Source organism: Bos javanicus, chromosome 4 (assembly GCF_032452875.1).
Source record: "Bos javanicus breed banteng chromosome 4, ARS-OSU_banteng_1.0, whole genome shotgun sequence".
Taxonomy (NCBI): Eukaryota; Metazoa; Chordata; class Mammalia; order Artiodactyla; family Bovidae; genus Bos; species Bos javanicus.
This window is the reverse complement of record NC_083871.1, coordinates 6,399,350-6,421,480: the sequence shown is the minus strand read 5'-3', so window position 1 is coordinate 6,421,480 and position 22,131 is coordinate 6,399,350. Positions and strand designations below refer to the sequence as shown.

Sequence of the window (22,131 nt, the reverse complement as noted above, 5' to 3'; positions counted from 1 at the left end):
GGCACTGGCAGTGAAGTGGCCAGATCGGGTGTGTATATCAACAGTCATGGTGGCTGTTGGATTCAGAGTGGACTGAGTGAGAGAATAAGCTGGCAGACCAGTTAGAAGGCTGCCACTGTCATCTAGGTCAGAGGTAATAGCAGGTAGGAGGAGTTCAGTAGGAAGTTTTAACAGTTATTGGCCTCTGGATACATTTTGAAAGCAGAGCCAACACAATTTCCAGGCTGGAGAGTATGAGTCTGAAAGAAGGAGGCATGGAGAATGATTCCAAGGTTTTAGGTTCTGCAGCCACATGGACTGAAGCTATTGCTTGTCACAGTGAAGGCAGGTAGAGAAGGTTTGGAGTGAAAGAAGAGAAGTCACTTTTAGACATGCTGAATATCAGAGTTGCTCATTAGGCATCCTAGTGGATATATCAACTGGGCTGTGGGTCTGCAGTCTGTGGGGAGAGGGCTGGGCTGGAGGAATACATCTGGTTGTCATGATTTATAGGCAGGGATGCCAAGCCACAGCATTGAATGAACCAAAGAAGAGCAGAGCTTGAGTCTTGGCATGTGTACATCAAGGAAAAGGAGAGAAGGAAGCCCGCAAAAGAGACCAAGAGGAGGCAACAGGTAGAGGAGGAAGAAGATGCAGAGATGGCTTTAGGGAGGAGGGGGATGAACTGCTTCACATCATGTGAATATAACTGACCCTTCAGAAGCCAGTAATCGAGATGGGAGTCCTAACTGACCATCACTGGCTGAGTGACCTCAAGCAAACAAACTCAGTTCTCTAAGCCATAGTTTATTTATGTGTTAATGTTCTTCTTGTCCTGCTGCAGAGACCAAATGAAAAAAAAAAAAAAAAGTGTGTAACAGATTACCACAATGTATCAGCTTTAAATCATGCCCATTTATCATCTCACATTTCCATAAGATGAAAGTGCTGGCATGTCTACACTGTGTTCAATGCTCAGGGTTTCTCAGGCTGGAATCAAGACATCAGTGACAGTTGGGTTCTCATCTCCCAGGATCATTTGGATTGTTGGCAGAACTCAGCTCAGTGCAGCTGTGGGACTCACCGGTTTTGTTTAAGGATAACTGAAGAGTGTCTCCTGCTGTTTTCTTGCCTCTTTTAGGGCTCACCTGTTTAGGTTAGAACCACTTAGGATAAGCCACCTTTTGATTCACTCAGATTCAGCTGATTACAGACCTTAATTACATGTGTGCAATCCCTTTTGCTTAAAGCTCAACATTCAGAAAACAAAGATCATGGCATCTGGTCCCATCACTTCATGGGAAATAGATGGGGAAACAGTGGAAACAGTATCAGACTTTAATTTTGGGGGCTCCAAAATCACTGCAGATCGTGACTGCAGCCATGAAATTAAAAGACACTTACTCCTTGGAAGGAAAGTTATGACCAACCTGCTGCTGCTGCTGCTTCTAAGTCGATTCAGTCGTGTCCGACTCTGTGCGACCCCATGGATTGCAGCCTACCAGGCTCCTCCATCCATGGGATTTTCCAGGCAAGAGTAATGGAGTGGGGTGCCATTGCCTTCTCCGTATGACCAACCTAGACAGCATATTAAAAAGCAGAGACATGACTTTGCCAACAAAGGTCCATCTAGTCAAGGCTGTGGTTTTTCCAGTGGTCATGTATGGATGTGAGAGTTGGACTGTGAAGAAAGGTGAGCGTCAAAGAATTGATGCTTTTGAACTGTGGTGTTGGAGAAGTCTCTTGAGAGTCCCTTGGACTGCAAGGAGATCCAACCAGTCCATTCTGAAGGAGATCAGCCCTGGGTGTTCTTTGGAAGGAATGATGCTAAAGCTGAAACTCCAGTACTTTGGCCACCTCATGCGAAGAGTTGACTCATTGGAAAAGACTCTGATGCTGGGAGGGAGTGGGGGCAGGAGGAGAAGGGGACGACAGAGGATGAGATGGCTGGATGGCATCACTGACTCGATGGACATGAGTCTGAGTGAACTCCGGGAGTTGGTGATGGACAGGGAGGCCTGGCGTGCTGCGATTCATGGGGTCGCAAAGAGTCGGACACGACTGAGCGACTAAACTGAACTGAATCCCTCTTGCCATATAAATTTGCCGTAGAAACTGTCATAGGAGTGGTACCTCTCACAGTCATTTGCTCTGCTTACACTAGTGGTTGTGCACAGTGTGTACACGAGGGGCAGGAGTCTTGAGGGACATCTTCCTACTACAGAATGCGATATTGTTAGCAACCATGCTAGTTGGATATGTATGTTTCACAAAATGTCATTATTTAATAATTTTATAGAGCTTATGAAATGGTTCCTTGGGACAAGATGCTACCACCAAAACTTGATCCAGAAGAAACAACAGTGGAAAAAGCCGCTGACCCTGTTTCACATTGTTTTACACTGAAAAGATATGAAGGATTGCCAGCAATAACACAGGTCAGTGATTAGGGACCTTAATTATTTGTGCACAATCCCTTTTACTTTATAGTTACATTTTTTTGAAATAATGCATTTATTACTGAACCAAACTTTAAAGCACAATAATATTTATTTTATTGTTATGAAAAGAGCAAAGCAAATATATACATTTATGGAACTGAAACTTCCAAAATCATAAGTCATCAATAACCTCAAATGCATTCATACCTATATTGAAACTTTTCAAATTTCATTTAAAGACCACCTCTTTCTCAAAAGTTATTTTCAAATACTGTGTTTACTTTAAAAATTGCAAAAGAAGGAGTAAGTAATGAAGACAGAGATATGATTATGATTCCTCCAGAGAGCCTATGCTGAGAACAGTCCTTAAATCCAGAACTTAGCTCTGCGCTTTTTGAGGCAGAATGGGAAAATCCATGAATCATAAAGCTTTTGTGACAGACATACCCAATTATTGGTAGAGATGTTCATTGTTTTCATTTCTGACATCAAGAACTCATCTTGGGGGGTGGGGGAGTCATCACAGGGATTATTATATCCACATAAAAGCCAGGGTGCTTTCCTTAAAGGATGAATCACTCCATGTTACCACACTGATTAAAACCCATCACCTTCTAGAAGGTAAAACTCATTCTCCTTGCATGGCACATACCCAGGTCTCTGTTATTTGCCCATGACCTCCGTCTTATCCTCAGCTCTCTCCATCTCTTCCTCTAGCTTCTGCTCCACCACTGACATCTCACCCTCCACATTGCACATCACATTCTGTGCTGAGCTGCTCTCAAATCTCCGAGTCCACCTGCTGCTTCCTCCAGCCTTGTCTTTTGCAGATAGTGGTCCGTTGCCTTCACCACTGTTTTCTCTGGGCTATATCTCGAGAACCATTCAGGTATTACTTTAGGCCTCACAGTTGCGTGGGATGTCCTTGCTCTGTGCTTGCAAAACACCTTATGCTTCCCTCGATTCCCTCATCTTTTGGGGGGAAATCTGAGCCCTGGAACCACCTTTCAGAATGAAGTTTTTAATATGTAAAATACACGGGACTATAAAAGAGATCAGCTATGTATTGAAATACAGTTCTAAACATGGACTCCTAAGACTTTCATGAGCTATAGGTTAAGAAGTCTAGATTATCTTGAAACACTTCAGCTTTTACAGTGAAAAAAATGATAATAAGAGGAGAAAATAAAGCATTAGTATAAAATCTCAGCATGTGATTTGCACACAGAAATTAAAACCAATTAAAGGACCAAAAATATGCCTGGATTCCTAACTATTAATATTTTTAAGGCTCTCTCATCTCCTTTAAAATATTTTATACCTTGTGAGAGCTGGTCTTTTATTACATATTCTTTGGTGTTGAACTATACTTGTGTCCAAAGTCCTTCACAGCAGGATGAGATTCAGAGTTCAGGCTCTGGGTGGGAGAGACTACCCTGAGGCTGAGGAGCCAAGAAAGCACCATCTTGAGATGAGAACTCAAGTCAGACCTTTCACAAGGGCTTCAGTCTGGAGGAGGTGGCTAACGAGGCAGAGTCCAGCTCCGGAAAACAGAGTTGACACTGAGGGCCTGAGGGCAAAGCAGAGAGCAGGAGCAGTTCCAGAGCAGCCTCTGAGTGGGTAACGATGCTCCAGCAGTGCCTCCACTAGGTGCCCTGGGCCTGTGCCTGTGATAGGAGGGACTGAGCCTGTGTACTAGGAATTACGGTACTTGAAACTTACATACCAGAAATAGCAGCAATTGAAATTTAAATACTAGAAATTACAGTCACTTTGCTAAATACTTGTCATTCATTTTGATGATTTTAGATGGTTGGTGGACTCTGGGACAGATTTCAAACAAGATCTTTCTTGGCCCCAGTCAAGCCAGTTAATTTGTAAGTTTTATCTCCTAATGTTCTCATCACTGTCACATATTTATCTTTAATCATCGGATGCTCTAGCCCACAGGTGAGGAGCACATCCTCTGGAGAGTATCCCAGAGGCCCTCAAGCTTCGTCCTTGTGGCTGGAGAGAGAACCCAAACCCCAGTGCGTGTTCCAGCTTTCTCTGGTTTTCCCTTAACCCTTCTTAAAGTGTAGACTATCAAATATACCACAACCACTTAAAAATAAGGAGTGTTTTTATATCATTTGATATGAAGATTTATAGTGTTGTAAAATACCTGGGCTTCAAGGGATTATAAATTATTTTCCATCAACTTTTGTATCTTATAGTTATTTTGTGTTCTGTTAACACTAAAAGCAATGACTTTATTACTAACCGTTCCACAAATATAATTTTATGCGTTTAGTCTAAAAATACTTGGTATTTCTGTCTTTGAAAATGTCACTGTTTTGGTTTTTTTTCTTCTAATTTTAACTCACAATCCAGCCATCACCTGTTTTTTTTTTTTTTAATTTAATTTTGAATATTTCCTATATAAAAATGTAAAATAGAAATATGATATAACCTATATATCTACTTCCCAGCTTTAGAAACAAACTATTACTAATACCCAGAACCCCCTATGTACTTCTCTCCAAGAAGATGTGCCTTCCTCAGGGATCACATTATTCTGGATTTGATGTTTCATATATTCCTGCACCCTTAAAACATATATGTTAAGACATATATGTTAACATATATGTCATACTAAGATATGAAATTGTGTTCCATATGTGGAGACTCAGTATAAGTGATATCAGATGTACAGTCATACAGCTTAACGTTTTTGTTCCTCATTGTGTTTGTGAGACCCACACATGCTGGCTTCTCTAGGTATTCACTTTCTCTGACACACAGTCTTCCAGTGAATGGATATACTGCCATTTAGTCATCCATTCTCGTAATTTAATTTTTTGTCTGATTTCTCTTGCAGTTGGAAACAATGTCCCTGCATCTTTATAAAGTATAAAGATATTTCTGGGCTTTATATATGCATCCTTACATCTATAACTGCTGCATCTAGAGATGTGAACTCCTTTATATTCTTATCATTGCAGCATTATTCTCCAAATGAGTTTTGCCAGTGGACCAACCATCGACAATGCTTGAGTTCCCACTGCTGCATTCTGTAGCCTGCATTTGGAATTTCCAAATTTTAAACATCTAACTTTAAAAGTATAAAATTGTGCTTCATTATAATTTTAATATTTCACAGTTACTAATATTTTTTTGTAAGTTGTGACTTACTTGCATGCTCATGTGTATAAGTTACCTTTTCATATATTTTGCATCTGGGTTATTTGTCTTTTACTTTTTGATTGTAGAAAGTTTTATGTCTTTATTCTGGATAAAAACCCTTTATTGGTAATATGCATCAAGATATCTCCTTCTAGTCTGTGACTTTTCTATTTTGTGGTGCCCTTTGCTGAACTGAAGTTTTGAATTTTAATATGACTGAAGTCATCGATATTTCCCTCAGTATATTGTTATTTTCTGTGGAATTTTAAATAGATCTTTCCCTGTCCAGAAGTAATAAGGATATTATCCTTCTTTACTTTTTTCCTAAAACAATTAAAATTTTGCTGTTCACATTTATTTCTTCAAACCTTTTGAAATTGATTCTTACTTATGGCCTGAGCAAGGAACCTATTTCTTAGCAGGACTAGGCAGGTGTCCTGGCCCAGTTTAGTGAGTAGACTGCTGAGTAGTGGCCTGTTGGTTGCAGCCCATTAGTGGAGAGTCACAACCAGAATTTTTGTGAAAATTAAGTAGAATATAAAATATAAGAATGAATCACATGGAACCTTAAAGAGATAGTTTTATTTTGCAACAAATACTGTGGCCAGTTATGAAGAATAGTGTGAGACAGATAATGTATAAGAAAAATACATGTGCCCACAGTGAGATTATCCCATCTTTTGTTCCCTGTAATTTCATCACCTCAGTGGAAGGGTGTTAACCTTGTACATTTAATTTTATGTTTACCTAATCCACAATTCGTTGTAAAGCAAAGTATGGGAGATTTTAGCCTTAGCAAAATCAGTAAGTTATTTAAAAATTTAAGTTATGGAAAAATAATATCAAAGTGACATTTTTCAAATATTTTAACAATTTTATCACTTCAATAGAGCCAACATAAATTTCCCTTTATAGAAGGATTTTTTATTATTATAAGAAAAAAGACTAATGAAGTGGAAACATGCAAAATCATAATCAAGTTTAAATGCTGAATCTGAAGTTGCAAATAATGACAATGTTGAGAAAAATAATTGAGTCTCATCAGCAAACAGATTTTACTGAGCCATATTCTAAAAATAATCTGTTAAGTTCTAATAAAGATTATTTAAAAGATGGTTTTAACATGTGTAAAGCACCCCAATAAAAATAATAGATTCTCATGTATAAATTGAATGGTAATAATGTAAATAATAGATTGAAACATTCAAAATTTAAGATCATTTAAACATAACAAGCTGAAATAGTTGATAATCTCACTCAAACATCTTTTAAGAGAATAAAGATATAAATTATGGGTACTATTAATGTTATGTGAGAGCTAATGAAAAAACCTTTTTTTGCAGGAATTCGCTAGAGTTTCAGTTGTTGGGACTAGGTGCTTTCACTGCCGTGGGCCCAGGTTCAATCCCTGATAGGGGAACTAAAATCTCACAAGCCATGTGGCATGGCCAAAAAAGGAAAAGAAAAGAAAAAAGTTTATAAACATTTTTTTTTATTTACATGTCATGTAGTGAAACAGCAAATAGCTCAACCAGTTTCTATGGATCCTTTGCATTTATTGTTTTAATGATGAATCATTTAATGAACTAAAAGCCATATATCTTACCAGTTCTGTCATGTCTCAGAACTCCTGAGGGTTCCACTCACCCTGGAACCTTTATCTAGCAAATGCTGCTCTCGTGAGCAACAAAAATCTATATATGAATGCCCATAACAGCTCTATTCATATCTTCAAAATCTGGAAACAACCAAGATTGCTTTCAAGACGTGAATGGAAAACATCTAGTAGATGAAGATACTAGAGTAGAGCCATGTAGGGGAATACTATTCAGCAATGAGAGAGAACAAGCACAGCACACAGCTCACAAGTCAATTTTCAATGCATTTTGTTCAGTGAAAGCAGCCAGACCCAAAAGCCTCATACTGCACAATTCCATTTATATGACACTCTAGAAAAGGCAAAACTACCAGGGTGGGAGTGGGTTGGTGGCTGCCAGGAATTGGAGGAGAGGGAAAGAGCTGCAGACAAAGAGCCTGTAAACTAACATTAGGGAGATGGGACAGTATGGTTCTGTGGTGCTGGCCACAGGACACTCTGTCACACCCACAGAACTGTATACCACAGAGAGCAAACTTTACTGAACACAAAGAAAGACATAGATTGATAGATACCATGATGGTGGGAAACTCTAGATTGGGATGCAGATGGTGACAAGTAAATCTGTGTTACAGACAAATGACATAACTACATTTAAGTGGATGGAGAAAATCAGGAGTGGTCTTAAATTTGAACCTTCATAATCTTGGAAACAGTGTTTGGACCAAAGACTGTAAGATTCAAGACAAAAAGAACTGTATATAAGTGCTATCTATACTCTATTTGGTAAATGTGTTTCTCACCAGAAATGGATTGGCAGTTTTAAAACTTCTTACATGTATGCTAGGTTTGAACAAAAAAGTAGGCCTTTGGTCGATAGCTAGAGTCAGGTTTCATACTGTCAGAGAGAAAAGGTTAAGATGAACCCTGTGGTGCTGTTTAGATTTGGGGACGTTCCAGGAAGCTTACGTTGACAGGCACACCCTCCTTTTGTTGTGCTTCACAGATACTGTGATTTTGCTTTTGATTTTTGGGTTTGTTCTTTTCTTGTTTCGTTTTTTTTACAAATTGAAGATTTGTGGGAACCCAGCATCAAGTGAGTCTTTTGGTGCCATTTTTCCAACAGCGTTTGCTCACTTTGCATCTCTGTGACACATTTTTGTAATTCTCACAATATTCCAAACATTTTCATTATTATATTTGTAATGGTGATCTGTGATCAGTGATCTCTGTTAATAGTATGTCACGGTCTTCATAGACCGGGACCTGGGGTCTGGAGTCGACGAGAAGAAGGACGCAGGGGACCCAAGTCTCGAGTGAAACAAGGGTACTTTATTTGCAGAAATTCATGCTTATATATCTTCATACAAGGCAGCTTTAGGCAGTAAAAAACAGAGCCAAGCAAATAACAGTCTTCAAGGGGCCAGAAGATATTCCATATCCTGAGTAAGAGGGGCATAACTGAATAGATTACCTTTAAGAAGGGAATCCAAGCAGGTGCTCTTTCTCACGATCTCAGTACTGAGAACTGCGTGCAGCTCTGCTCATTCCTTATCAGTTCCAGGAACTGATAAGGAATAGAGAGTCCTTGAGAAATGGCACACAGAGGAAGAAAATGACATATTGGATCCCTTAAAGTTGAACATCCCCTGACAATTCTCCCTTTTTTATTTCTTCATAATTGGGGATGACTGTAGATACTTTTGTGAAAAAGGCCCTGACCAATTGAGTTTGTTTAGTTTGAACAATTTTAGTTGAAAGGCATCAGTATACTACAAATATAATCACCAGGACAATTATCAGCATTATAGTTCCAGATCCAATACTGTGTGTAATGCTTTGAAACCCTCCTCAAGGGTCCAGCCCAGATAATTGATCCGTTAGCTGTTCAGCTAAGGTTTCCAAATTGTTGGAAGAGGGTAGACTCTTAGAGAAGGTTTCAAAGATTTCCTTTTGCAACAAATGTACATTTAAGGAAGTGTTATTATGTATATCTTGCAAATGAAATTTGATTTGTTCCCAATTTTAAGCACTATGGTTGAACTGAACAGGAGAGATACAAAATTAAGTAGAATTCCAATCACATTTTAATAATACTTGATTTTGTAAATCTATTAATTGATCTCCAACCCTTTGGATGGCTGTTTCTAATTCCTGAATTTTATCCTGAACTTACTCATCTGTCTGAGCCTGAGTGGCCCACATAGTATGAGCATCTTTAGTCCAATTTTGAATAAAGTTTTGTGTTTGAATTGAAGTCTGTAAAGCAATGCTTGCGACAGCAACAGTGGTGCAAATGGCTATTAACCCCAAAAGGCCAAGAATTCACCATCCAATGAATCGCTTAGATCATTGGAGTAATTTAGTGAGTAACTGGGAGGCAAGTCCTGCCATGGGACTCTCTTCCCAGGGTCGTTGGAGATCTACTGGCAACCACAGACTACATCGAGATCGAAGAATCAAAAGGGATTTGTTTTTTAGAGAAATAGAGGAATTAAGACAAGCATACAATTTGCAATCTATACAAATCACAGAATGTAAAATCTTATTAAATTGTAAGTTCCCTATGGCTATAACAAAAGTAAGGGGAACACAAGCTTGTATAAAATATGAATGATTATAATGGAAGGAATGGTTACTATGACTATGACTGGTCCCTGTGAAATATCCAGTCCAAGTTCCAAGTTTTTCAGTACTCATAGCAAGTTTCCAGATGCCCCATTATTCAGGTCCAATCCGTTTATTTAGGACAATTTGAGGGCGAGGAGGTGCCATTCCACCATCAAGCCAGCCAAGGAGTCCTTTGTCATGGAAGTGTTCCATTGAACTGTTGGTAACCTTCCATGCTACTTGAGTAACATAATCACACATAGTACTATTAATACCATCTGAGCAGTTAGATAACCACATACCATGGGGTCCCCAATCAACAATGGTGTAATTGGCCACAAACATTAATTTTCCTGATTTAGCTTGACATTTATCCCAATAAACAGGAATATATTTAAAGTCCTTATAAGTAAACCCCTTACATTCCCACATTTGTCCTTTTCCTAGAGTTTTGGTAGTATTGACATGGTTCTCATAAAAAGACAGGGCAGCAAACAGTCCAAGCAATGTGTGGAAGTTCCTTTTTGGAGGCAGGACAAAAGCCCACGTTTGTCGACTAACATTAATACATAATTCTGCTGGGCCCATGCATAAAGGAAGGATTTCATAGCCTAGAGAAATGTTATGAGTCTTCCTTCTTCCTCAGGATGAGTGGGCCCCTCTAAGCTCCAAGGAGGAGGCATATGTACTGAGTCATTAGTGGATATGACCGGTCCTATATCTGTCCATTCTACAGCCTGCAATAAAGGGAGGTTAAGTATATAAGCCCAATAAGTGTGATTAATCAAGTCAGCCTGAGCGGGGGAAGCAAAAGCAAGCAAAGCAAGCATAGCAACAAAAATATTTTCAGGATTCTGAGGCATTCCCTGTTGAGAAACCACATTTTCAGCTTGATTATTAAGGGTTTTTTATCTTTCCCCAAGTAGGGAGATCATAAGGTGGATGACGTCAAGTGCGGCCTTTCTTGGAAATTTTTAAAGCTGCCATGGCTTGTGCTGGAATCTCCTCCTCCTGGGGATTTTTTCTCTATCTTGAACGCCAGTGGCTCCCCGGGGGGTGGATCTTCCAAAGAGGGAGCCAGCTGATTTCATTGGATCCATCTGAAGAAATACAAGCATACCCCTTCCCCTGTAATATTAATTTTCCAGATTTCCATTGTTTACTCAACCCGTCTTGATACCAAATGGGCAGAGGAAGGGAGGTGTCCTTCAATGCCTCAAATTGTTTTTCTACTTTTGTCAAAATATCTCCTTGTGGTAAGTTTAAAAAATTTAAAACAAAGCTGTATTAACAATAGTTATAGGATTAAAGAATATATTGCATTGGGATCTAGTAAAGTCTGCTCTGGATAAGGAAGATAGAAGTGTTCCTGTGGATTCCCCCTTTTTTAATTTTTTTATTTGTATTTTCAGTGTGTGGTGTGCTCGTTCAACTATGCCCTGTGCTTGTGGATTATAAGGAATGCCTGCAGTATGTGTAATAGAAAATGATTGTAAAAATTGTTTGAATTGCCTAGAAATACAGGCAGCGCCATTGTCTGTTTTTATAGAACTAGGTGTTCCTATTATCGCAAAGCAAGCTAACCGGTGTGTTATAACATGTCATGTAGCTTCCCCTCAGAGAGGTGTGGCCCATATAAAAGAAGAATTTGTACCGATTGAGACATGTAAGAAGGATGAGGAAGAAAGTTTAGGGCAATGAGTTACATCCATTTGCCGTAGTTCATTGGGTTGTAATCCTCGAGGATTGAGGCCTTGTGCAATGGGTCAAAGACGTAGGGGCTACAAGTAGAGGGATCATTAATGATTTCTTTAGCATGTCAGTATGGAATTTTCCAAATTTGATGTAATGAGCCAGCGTTATTGTGTAATAGAACATGCTACTCTTCAGGAGTAGCAAAAGAGACAAGTTTATCAGCTTGTTCATTGCCATCAGCCATAGGGCCAGGAAGACAAGGATGTGCTGGAATATGGGTAATAGAAATGGGGGAAGTGTGGTTCCTAATAATAGATTATAGTTCAAGGAAAAGTTGTTGGATAATAGATTGATTCAAATTTATGGTAGAAGTTTCTATATTTCTTAATACAAAAACTGAATATAAGGAGTCAGAAACTATATTAATAGGATAAGAATGTAGGTGAATAACCTGAATGAGAGCATATAATTGTTGAGCAGAGTGAAATTTCGTATAAAAGACTTTATATTCTTTGAGAGACCAGAATGAGGCTTTGGCGTTTTTAGTCCCATCTATATAGAAAACATCACCTTGAGGCGTAGGTTGTGATGTGACAAGGCGAGAGATAAATTCAGTATTTTTGAAGAAATTCCAGTGTTTGTTAGAAGGATAATGAAATGAAATTTCTCCAAAATATTCCAGAAAGGCTATTTGGAAATCGGTAGAAGTTTATAATGCATTCTCGAATGGAGATTTATTAATAGGTACTACAGTTTTATGAGGATCGGAGCCAATTAGAGTCTTAGCTCTGTTTCTTCCATTGATAATGATTACAATGATCAAATCAAGATTGGGTGTAAGTGACCTTGTCCCTCTAAAATGGGTATAGATCCATTCTATCCGGTATTATTGTTGGGTAAGAAGTCCTGTAGGAGAATGGAGAGAGGGGAGTATAAATAACTCTAGAAGTAAATCAAGTCTAATACGAGTAAGAAACTGCTTTTGCAATTTATTTTGTACTAAACAGAGTTCCTCTCGTGCCTCTTGTAAAAGTGAATGAGGGCTATTTAAATCTGGATCTCCTTTTAAAGTGTTAAATAAATTAGTTGATAATTTGCAATGCCTAAAGAGTGTCTAATCCAATTTATATCGCCTAAAAGTTTTTTAAAATCATTCAAGGTGATAATTTATCAATACGAATCTGTGTTAGTTGGGGAGTAATATGTTGTCTATTAACAACAAATCTTAAGTAATAGTAAGGTGTAGATGTTTGAATCTTTTCAGGGGCAATGATTAATCCAGAAGCTTTAAAGCATTGTTGAGCTATGTCAAACATCTGCTGAGTTTATAAAACAGATGGAGCTGAAAACAATATATCATCCATATAATGAATAACAAGAAAGTCAGGAAATTGTTTTCTCACGGGTTCAAGGACTTTGGCTACATAATACTGACACATGGTGGGAGAATTCTTCATTCCTTGAGACAACACAGTCCATTGATACTGTTTATGAGGGCTGATATGATTAGGATAAGGAAGAGAGAAAGCAAATCTCTCTCGGTCTAGAGTGTGTAAAGGTATAGTAAAAAAGCAGTCTTGTAAATCTATAATAATAATACGCCAGTTTTGAGGAATAGTGGTAGGTGATGGAATTCCTGATTGCAATGCACCCATAGGTTTCATAGATGTATTAACTTTTCGAAGATCTGTTAAGAGATGCCATTTGCCAGATTTCTTTTTTTGACAAAAATGGGAGAATTCCAAGGGGAACAAGATTCCTCAATATGTTTAAATTTCAATTGTGTATCTATAAGTTCCTTAGCAGCCTCTAATTTCTCTTTTACAAGGGGCCACTGCTCTGTCCAAATAGGCTCGTCATTTTTCCAAGTTATTTTAATAATTGTATTGTTTATCAAATGAGCAGTGGCCCCTAGGAAAAATGTGGATTATATATTTGAGTTTGCCATTGCATAAGTAAATCTCTTCCTATTGAGGGGTGCATCTATCACATAAGGTCATGTTGCAGGCTGGCCTTCTGATCCCTCACATGGATATATTTGGGCATTTTGATAAACCTCTTGTACTTTGGTTTGAGAAACTACTGCAATTTGGCAAGAAATTCTCTGTATAGGCCAAGATTTGGGCCATAAATGTTTGGAAATAATAGTAATATCGGATCCAGTATCAAGAAGACCAGAAAATATTTTGCCATTAATTTTGATATGTATATTTGGTCATGCATATTCAGATACTATTGATGTCCATAAGGATTGCTTTTGATCTGTACTACCAAATCTACCTGTCCGTATACCATTAGAGGAGTTAATAGAAATGTAAGGTAAAAGAAGTAATTGGGCAATTTTGTCCCCCTTTTTGAATTGCCATAGTATCTGAGATGACATGATAATTTGAATTTCTCCCTTATATTCTGAATCAATTATTCCAGGGTGAACAGTAATTCCCTTAAAAGTCAGACTAGATCGGCCAAGTATAAGGCCAAAGGTTTGTGGGGGTAGGGGTCCATAAGGTCCGGTCGGTATTCTAGAAGGGACTGCTTGAGGAAAAAGGATAAAATCATTTAGAGCTGGTATATCGACTGCCAGATGTTGAGGGTTTGAGGGAAAAGATGGAATTTGCCCCTGGTTTTTGTTGATGGGGACCCGGGGAGTCCCCATCTTTGAGTTTTCTGAAATAGGATTTCCCTCAACATCATATTTAGATTGACATTCTTTAGCGTAGTGTACCCCCTTACAACAGCGAGGGCAGACTCCTGGCGGTTTTTTAACAGTTTTAACTTTTTCTGTGCGTTTTTTAGGGCAATCCTTTTTTAAATGGCTCTTATCCCCACAAACAAAACATCCTTCATATCCCTTTTTAAAGGCAGCAGCCATTGCTTCAGCTAACATTTGCATTTTCTGAGTTTCTGATCCTAAGTTGCGACAAGCCTTCAAATAATCAATATTCCTGGACTCATGAATCGGAGTGATGGCTCTCTGACACTTCTGATTCGTATTCTCATATGCAAGCAGTTTTTCTAACTGCACTCTGACTTCCTCTCCGACAACACTACGGGAGATAGCAACTCCCAGTCTAGCTAAAAAACCAGCATAGGCTTCATTAGGCCCTTGTAATATCTTTGTGTAGCTACCTTTAGGTTCCCCTTGAGGAGTAATTCGATCCCAAGCTTCAAGGGCAACTTCTTTCAATTGCTCATGCAACAAAGGAGGGCATTGTATCTGAGCTTCCACTGAATCAAATTGCCTCATACCGGTTAACATTTCAAAAGTAATTTGGTTTTGGGGAGTGCCAGCTCTAGCATTAGAATTGGCACGGTCTGGAACCACATCATGAAACCACATTATCCATTGAAGATATTCTCCTGGTTTAAGAAGAGCTTTTATCAAAATTCACCAATCATAAGGAATAAAATTTCCAATAGAAGATGCCATAGCGTTTAGAAAAAGGTGAATGAGGGCCGTACATAGTTACAGCCTTTTTTATTTGTTGCATGTGAGAAAAATCAATGCCTTCATATTGAGGTATTAGTTGTCCTTGAGCATTAACATTTCTTAACACAGGAAGGGCAAAAAGATCATTGGCCTCAGAGACTTGAGATTGCAAAGCCAGTAAATCAGAAGGCCTTCGTCATGAAGGAGAATGAGTGGATCATCCGTTTTCATAAATATGAGTGCGTGTTAGGGGTTTATCATTGTCATCAAAAAACATATTGTTGGCTTTAGTGTCAAAGAGAGCATCAGAAGAAGCATTATCAGATTCATTTTGTCCTCGAATCCAGGGGACCTTCGGTTTCATGCCCGTTACAAGAGGAGGAGGAGCGCATGGGACAGCTGGAGCAGGGATGGTGGGAAAGTTCTGAAACGTTTTATGTTGCTCTAACTGGGCCTTTTGTAAAGTCTCATCATCTAATTCATATTCATATAATGAGCATTCTGCTTGTTGACGAATATCAGGGGGGCTAGAGTTGCCTTGAAATGGCAAGATCACGGCTTTAATGAGGGCCCATAAGGGCCAGAAATCTATTGGAATATTTTTTCCCTGTCTTGTGGCTCATTCAACATTCTCTTTAGCCCACTTACAAATTTCTAAATTGAAACTGCCTTCATCAGGGAACCAGGGATTATATTCAACCACTGTTTGAAGACAAGCCTCTATCCGTTGACATGAAACCAAAAGTCCCTGAACCTTAAATAAATGCTGAAGTAAAGTAGAAAAGTGGTGGGGCTTTCCACCCGTTTGTCCCATAACCCTGCACTTACTGACCTCCGTAGGTTCTAATAGTCATTCCATCCGCTTACCAAGGGCGTTCACCACGTCCGTTTGGGTGCCAATTGTCACACTGTTCGTAGACCGGGACCTGGGGACTGGAGTCGAAGAGAAGGATGCAGGGGACCCAAGTCTTGAGTGAAACAAGGGTACTTTATTTGCAGAAATGCATGCTTATATATCTTCATACAAGGCAGCTTTAGGCAGTAAAAAAAATTTGAGCAAAAACAGAGCCAAGAAAATAACAATCTTCAAAGGGCCAGAAAACATTCCATATCCTGAGTAAGACGGGCATAACTGAATAGATTACCTTTAAGTAAAAGGTTACGGAAGGGAGTCATTGAAAGGAATCCAAGCAGGTGCTCTTTCTCATGATCTCAGTCCTGAGAACTGCATGCAGCTCTGCTCGCTCCTGTTTTTCAGAAACTGATAAGGAATAGAGAGTCCTTGAGAAACGGCACACAAAGGAAGAAAAGGACAAATTGGATCCCTTAAAGTTGAATGTCCCCTGACAATAGTATGATAATTTTACAACTCGCTAAAGGCTCAGAGTATGGTGAACATTTTTTAGCAGTTAAGTATTTTTAAATTAACATATTGATTTTAGGCATAATACCATTGTACACTTAATAGACTACAGTATAGTATAAACATAATTGTTATAGGCACTGGGAAATCAAAATATTGGTGTAACTCACTTTACTGGTGGTATTCATTTGCTTTTATTGCCGTGATCTATTACCAAGCTCTTAATATCTCTGTTGTATCCCTTTATTTTAATACATATATATGTGTGTGTGTGTGTGTGTGAGTGTGTGTGCATGTATATATAAGTATACATATATATATATATTTAGAAATATATGTAGACATGTAGGTACACAGGCTTCCCTGGTGGCTCAGACAGTAAAGAATATGCCTGCAATGCAGGAGACATGAGTTTGATCCTTGGGTGGGGAATATTCCCTGGGGAAGGGAATGGCTTCCCACTCCAGTATTCTTGCCTAGAGAGTTCCATGGACAGAGGAGTTAGGGCAGGGTACAGTTCATGGGGTCGCAAAGAGTTGGACATGACTAAATAGCTAGCACTATCACTTCCTTTTCAGGCACACACGGGTTCATATACACTCATACATACATTTGAAGCATATCCAGCTCCAAAATGTTGGTTTAAAATGCCCTTCTCCAATAGAAGACATTGTAAGATCCTTGGAGAAATGGCTAATTCTTGGGTTGGAGCAGGGAAAGTACAAAATAAACCCTAAGCTCCCTGAAGTGCCCTAGGTAACTGTAGTCTTGTCTGAGACACCAAACTTCTTTGGGCCACGGAGGCTTTCTCTCCACCATGGAGGGTTACACCCAAGGCTCAGTCAACTCAAATGTCTGCCTTCTTTGTGTCTCTTTACAATCCCATGGACTGTAGCCTGCCAGGCTCCTCTGTCCCTGGAATTCTCCAGGCAAGAATCCTGGAGTGGGTTGTCATCCCCTTCTCCAGGAGATCTTCCCAACCCAGAGATTGAAGCCGGGCCTCCTGCATTGCAGGCCGATTGTTTACCATCTGAGTCACCAGAGAAGCCCCTAAGAAAACTAGAGGTCAACTTTGCCAATGTAATCATTGAGGATGAAAACAGCAAAGAAAAACTAGGAGAAGAGGCTTTGGAACTAAATCATAGGAGTCAGCAAGGATTTACTCGTCCTTGGCTGTTCTGTGTTTGCTTTTCATCACTTAAAGCTACATTTTCAAGTCTCTTCTGTTTAAAATTACAAACTTTTGGAAACACAGTCTTTTGAGATGTATCTGAAGACTTAATAAGAGAAGTACTCTGACAACCTAATTTTTCTTAACGTCAGTAACTCAGTCGCCCATATTTTCTTTTTTTCTAAGTGTGAGTCCAAGTTCCAGAAGCAAATACATTCCTCTCTATACGTAAGTAACATTTCTTAATGTTTTAAAAATTACTAGATTTACATCTGTATTGTAGTTACTTTCAGCTCAGTCACGTTTGTAACTCACTCTTTAAAACAACATACACTTTCTAGCAGATTTGTAATGTTTTCCTAGCATGGTGCCTGTCGACAGTTTCATCAAAAATGTGTTAAAGATTTTGATAAAAGAAATAAAGCGTTAGCATTTTTTTCAGTTTTCCCAAATTGGTTATTTTATGAAGTAAAATACCTTGGATACTGCTCATATTAGGTGTTGTCAACCAGAAAGACTTTTACAGTTGATGTGGAAGCTGTAATGGGCTCACATGCTGAAGGGCAGGAAATGCGACCTCTCGCTTTTCTAAATTTAAATTTGACTTCCCGTGGGTGGCACAGAAGTGCGTCACCCTCCACTCGGGTCTTCTGTGCTTTATACTGGAGAAACACCTTGTGTTTTAGAAGTCTTGGGGTGTTGGCACAGCCCGGCACAGACTGGGGCTGATAACAGCAGACGTTTATTTCCTGCAGTTCTGCAGTCTTGACTTTGGGGATGGCCCAGGAACGGCCCTGGTCACACGTTTGTGTCCACAGGAGGTATAGGGAATGAGGGGCTTGTGGGATCCCTTTTATAAGGACACTAATGACTCAAGTACCTCCCGCCTCCTGATACCATCACCTTTGGATGTTAGTATTGCAGCATATACGTTTCGTTGGGGAGACATACACATTCAGATCACAGTAACTTGGAACAAAGAAAATGCAAGAAGTGGAAGAATCTGGGCCTTTCATCTTTACCCCCGCTTCCCCTGTTACTCTAGCCTCTTCTGCTCCCCAGCTAAGTTGACTCCTTTTTCTCTGAGTGGCCCCAGAAATGCCTCCAGGACACCCTCTCACTTCCTCTGATGGATTGGGCCTTCTCTCAGGCCCGGAGGCACACTGCTGGTTTCCCAGAACCCCAGGCCTGTTTCCATCTCCACAAAAGCCTCCTCCACTCTGGGACACCACTCCTGCCCGCCCCAGGCCATCTCCAGGCTCCAGGGAAGGACTTGGCTCATGGCTTTAGACAGCCTACTTCTTTGCTCAGTAACACAGGCCAGCTGTTACTCACTCTGGCCCAAACTGAAGATCAATTCTTACTCTAAAAAGGAAAATCTCCTTACTTTATTTTTTAGGGCAAATTGTTCCATCACCGTGGTTAATGTATTACATTTTGAATTTTGATCTGTTTTGGAAAAATTTCCTTTGCAAGTTAGGGTATGTTCACCTATGTTTTCTATGTTTCTAATAAAAACTATAAAAAAGTATTTTCATCCCAACAGTGGTTGCGTTCAGTCTACAAATGCTGATGACATTGACAACCCCTGTGGAGACATCACATCTCTCGCCAAGCCTCGTAGCTCTGAAATCCTTTATACAAACTCAAGTCGGTGAGTTCCACCTGTGATTATGCCTCTTACGTTATTATTAAGGAAGAAATGTGGTCATTAAGGCTTTGCAGTGAATGAAGCAATAGAAAAATGGCCTTGAATAAACAAGTTCCTACTGAATAGTGCAGGGAACTATATTCAGTGTCTTGTGATAAATTCATAATGGAAAAGAATATAAAAAAGAATGTGTATATAACTGAGTCACTTTGCCATATAGCAGAAATTGGAACAACATTCTAAATCAACTGTACTTCAATAATTAAAAAAACAGAAAATGGCCTGGTACTGACCACAACTTAAGAAGAAACATATTGTTTCCTGAAAGAACTATAGTTTCTCACAAAGGAGATTACAGTTTTGAACACTGACTAACCTGGGTTTACCTCCAATGTTGTATGAATATATATGTGTGTGTGTGTGTGTGTGTGTGTGTATATATATATATATATATATATATATATATATTTGCTTTCACCCATGGAAATACTGAAGCTCAGAAATTGCTTCATTAGGATAATTCACAAGACACACTACAATAAGCCGATGTTCTGTGTGGTTTTTTTAAAAAATGTGTTGAAGTAGATTTACAATGTTGTGTTAGTCTCTGCTGTACAGCAAAGTGAATCAGTTACACACATATATATATATTCCACTCTTTTTTAGATTCTTTTCCCATATAGATCATTACAGAGTGTTGAGTAGAGTTCCCTGTGCTATTCAGCAGGGATTATGTTAGTTATATATTAGTTATATACTTCATATATAGTCATGTCTGTACAAGGGCTTCCCAGGTAGCTCAACAGTAAAAGAATCTACCTGCCAAGCCGGAGACTCAAGTTCAATCCCTGGGTCAGGAAGTTCCCCTGGAGGAGGGCACGGCAACCCACTCCAGTGTTCTTGCCTGGGAAATCCCATGGACAGAGGAGCCCGGCAGGCTATAGTCCCTGGGGTGCAAAGAATTGGACAGAAGCAGCGACCAAACAACAGCAAAACAGTATGTGTATGTCAATCCCAGTCTGCTGTTTATCTCTCCCAACCCTTATTCCCCAGTAACCATAAGTTTGTTTTCTGTGTCTATGACTCGTTTGTTTTGTAAGTAAGTTCATTGGCAGCATTTTTGTCTAGATTCCACGTGTAAGTGATAGCATATGGCGTTTGTCTTTGTCTTCACTCAGTGTGACAATCTGTAGGTCCATGCATGTTGATGCAAATGGCATTATGTTGTTCTTTTTCTGGCTGAGTAGTATTCTGTGATAATCATGGACCGAATCTTCTGTATTAGGCCCTGAGCTGTTGCACATCACTGCTGGTACACCTTCAGTTTCTGTGACGACTGGAAGGCTTGCAGGAGAGTGTAAGCCTGTAGCGTGAATCACCAACAGTATTTTAAATGTCAGTTGCTCTATTTTTTTTTTAAACATCCGTTTTGCCAAAATAACAAACCAGCTCAGTTTCACATTGGCTGTCCTTCATACCTGCTCTACATCCCCTAATAATTTTGAATTTTCATGTGTTACACATTCTGACACCCTAATTCTTTTGACTACTTGACCAAAGTAAACTATCTTTCAAAAGTAACTTTGGTTTTAAATTATATTTCTATAACTTAATGCATTGAAGAAATAAATGAGTTGTTATATTTCAACCAGTAAGAAATAAAGGAAGAAAAGAAGAGAGAGTACATAAAGTATCCCAGGTACTGTACCAAACACTTGGCCCTCACGTAGCTTGCAAGCCTGCAGGGCCGGTAAGCTCCACACCCCAATAATGATAATATAAGGCAGGATGGAGTGAGGCTCCTGAGAAGCAAGTTTAGTGTTCTTGATCTTGGTTGTACAGAGAGGTCACTTTTATCCACAAGCCTTGAAGGCTGTGATGTTTTAGCTAAGTCCTAAGAAAGGATTTGTCTCTTATGATTCTTGCCTAATTTCTGCAGGGAAAGGATTGCTATTAAAAGTAGAGATTGTAAAAAAAAGAGTTTAAGAGTGAACACAAGGATAAACTCAATTGAAAACCTTCTGGCATCAAATTTTCTAGTATTTTTCCTTTGAAATATACATTTGAATTTTGAAGTGTTTTATGAAACATTCTTGCTGAAGAATAGAATGTATTCTTCTGGATCACTCTTCAAGGAGAGTAAAGAGCAGTCTGGCAGCATTTTAAAAATTTGATGTATAACATACTGTTTAACTTGAGTAAATTTGGGAGCATGCCCTTCTACCTCATCTTGATGTTAGTGTTTTTAAGAAAAGGAAATTTGAGCGGATCATGTAGAATTGGACATTAACTGTACTTACTTAAATTGGGCACTAGAGGGCATCCAAGGTTGCAAAGTTTCTTCTTTGGATGAGGTTTCAATTTTTAATAGAATTTTAATGGAGCATAGGTGGTTAGTGGTAGAGTTCTCACCTGCCCCACGGGAGGCCGGCGTTGGATTTCCCACCCATGCAGCTGCAGCGTCCCCTTTAAGGATTCCCTGGTGGCTCAGACAGAAAAGAATCTGCCTGCAATGCAGAAGACCTGGCTTTGATTCCGGGGTCATCAGGAAGATCCCCTGGAGAACTGAACGGCTACCAACTCCAGTATTCTTGCCTGGAGAATTGCATGGACAGAGGAACCTGGTGGGCTATGGTCCATGGTGTCACAAGGAGTCGGACGTGACAGAGCAACTAACACTTTCATTCACTGTAACTTTTAACACAGGAAAAGACTTTCTGTTTTTATTATGAGATATAGATACAAAATATGTAGTGTCATATTTAAAATATAAAGCAAAATAACAAGGAAATGCCTATGTCCCAGGCCTAGCTAAGGAAATAGTATTTTATTCACATCTCTTACGCTGCCTGTATACCCCTTACAACCTCGTCTCCTGAGTTTCCTTCCCCAACCCAGAAGTCATCGCATCAGTCTTCGTGCTTATCCTCTGCTTGCTTTGCTTGGTAGCTTTGCTACATATACTTGAACCTCTAAACAAAATGCTAAACAAAATGTTGTTTCCTCAGTACCACACTGAGCCAAGTACA

The 22,131-nt window shown here is 39.3% G+C and overlaps 1 protein-coding gene across 2 annotated transcripts in view; it reads left to right on the top strand.

The window, feature by feature from the left end:
• The window catches only part of SPMIP7 (sperm microtubule inner protein 7), a 64,977-nt gene that overhangs the window by 31,258 nt on the left and 11,588 nt on the right, over positions 1 to 22,131 (top strand). For both annotated transcript variants that reach the window (XR_009735766.1, XM_061413353.1), the window contains exons 4-7: positions 2,279 to 2,417; positions 4,230 to 4,297; positions 17,638 to 17,679; positions 18,998 to 19,105. Coding sequence is in view for 1 of the 2 variants with exons in the window: in XM_061413353.1 (XP_061269337.1) it covers positions 2,279 to 2,417; positions 4,230 to 4,297; positions 17,638 to 17,679; positions 18,998 to 19,105 (357 nt within the window). In the remaining variant the exon portion in view is untranslated. The remainder of the gene's footprint in view (positions 1 to 2,278; positions 2,418 to 4,229; positions 4,298 to 17,637; positions 17,680 to 18,997; positions 19,106 to 22,131) is intronic.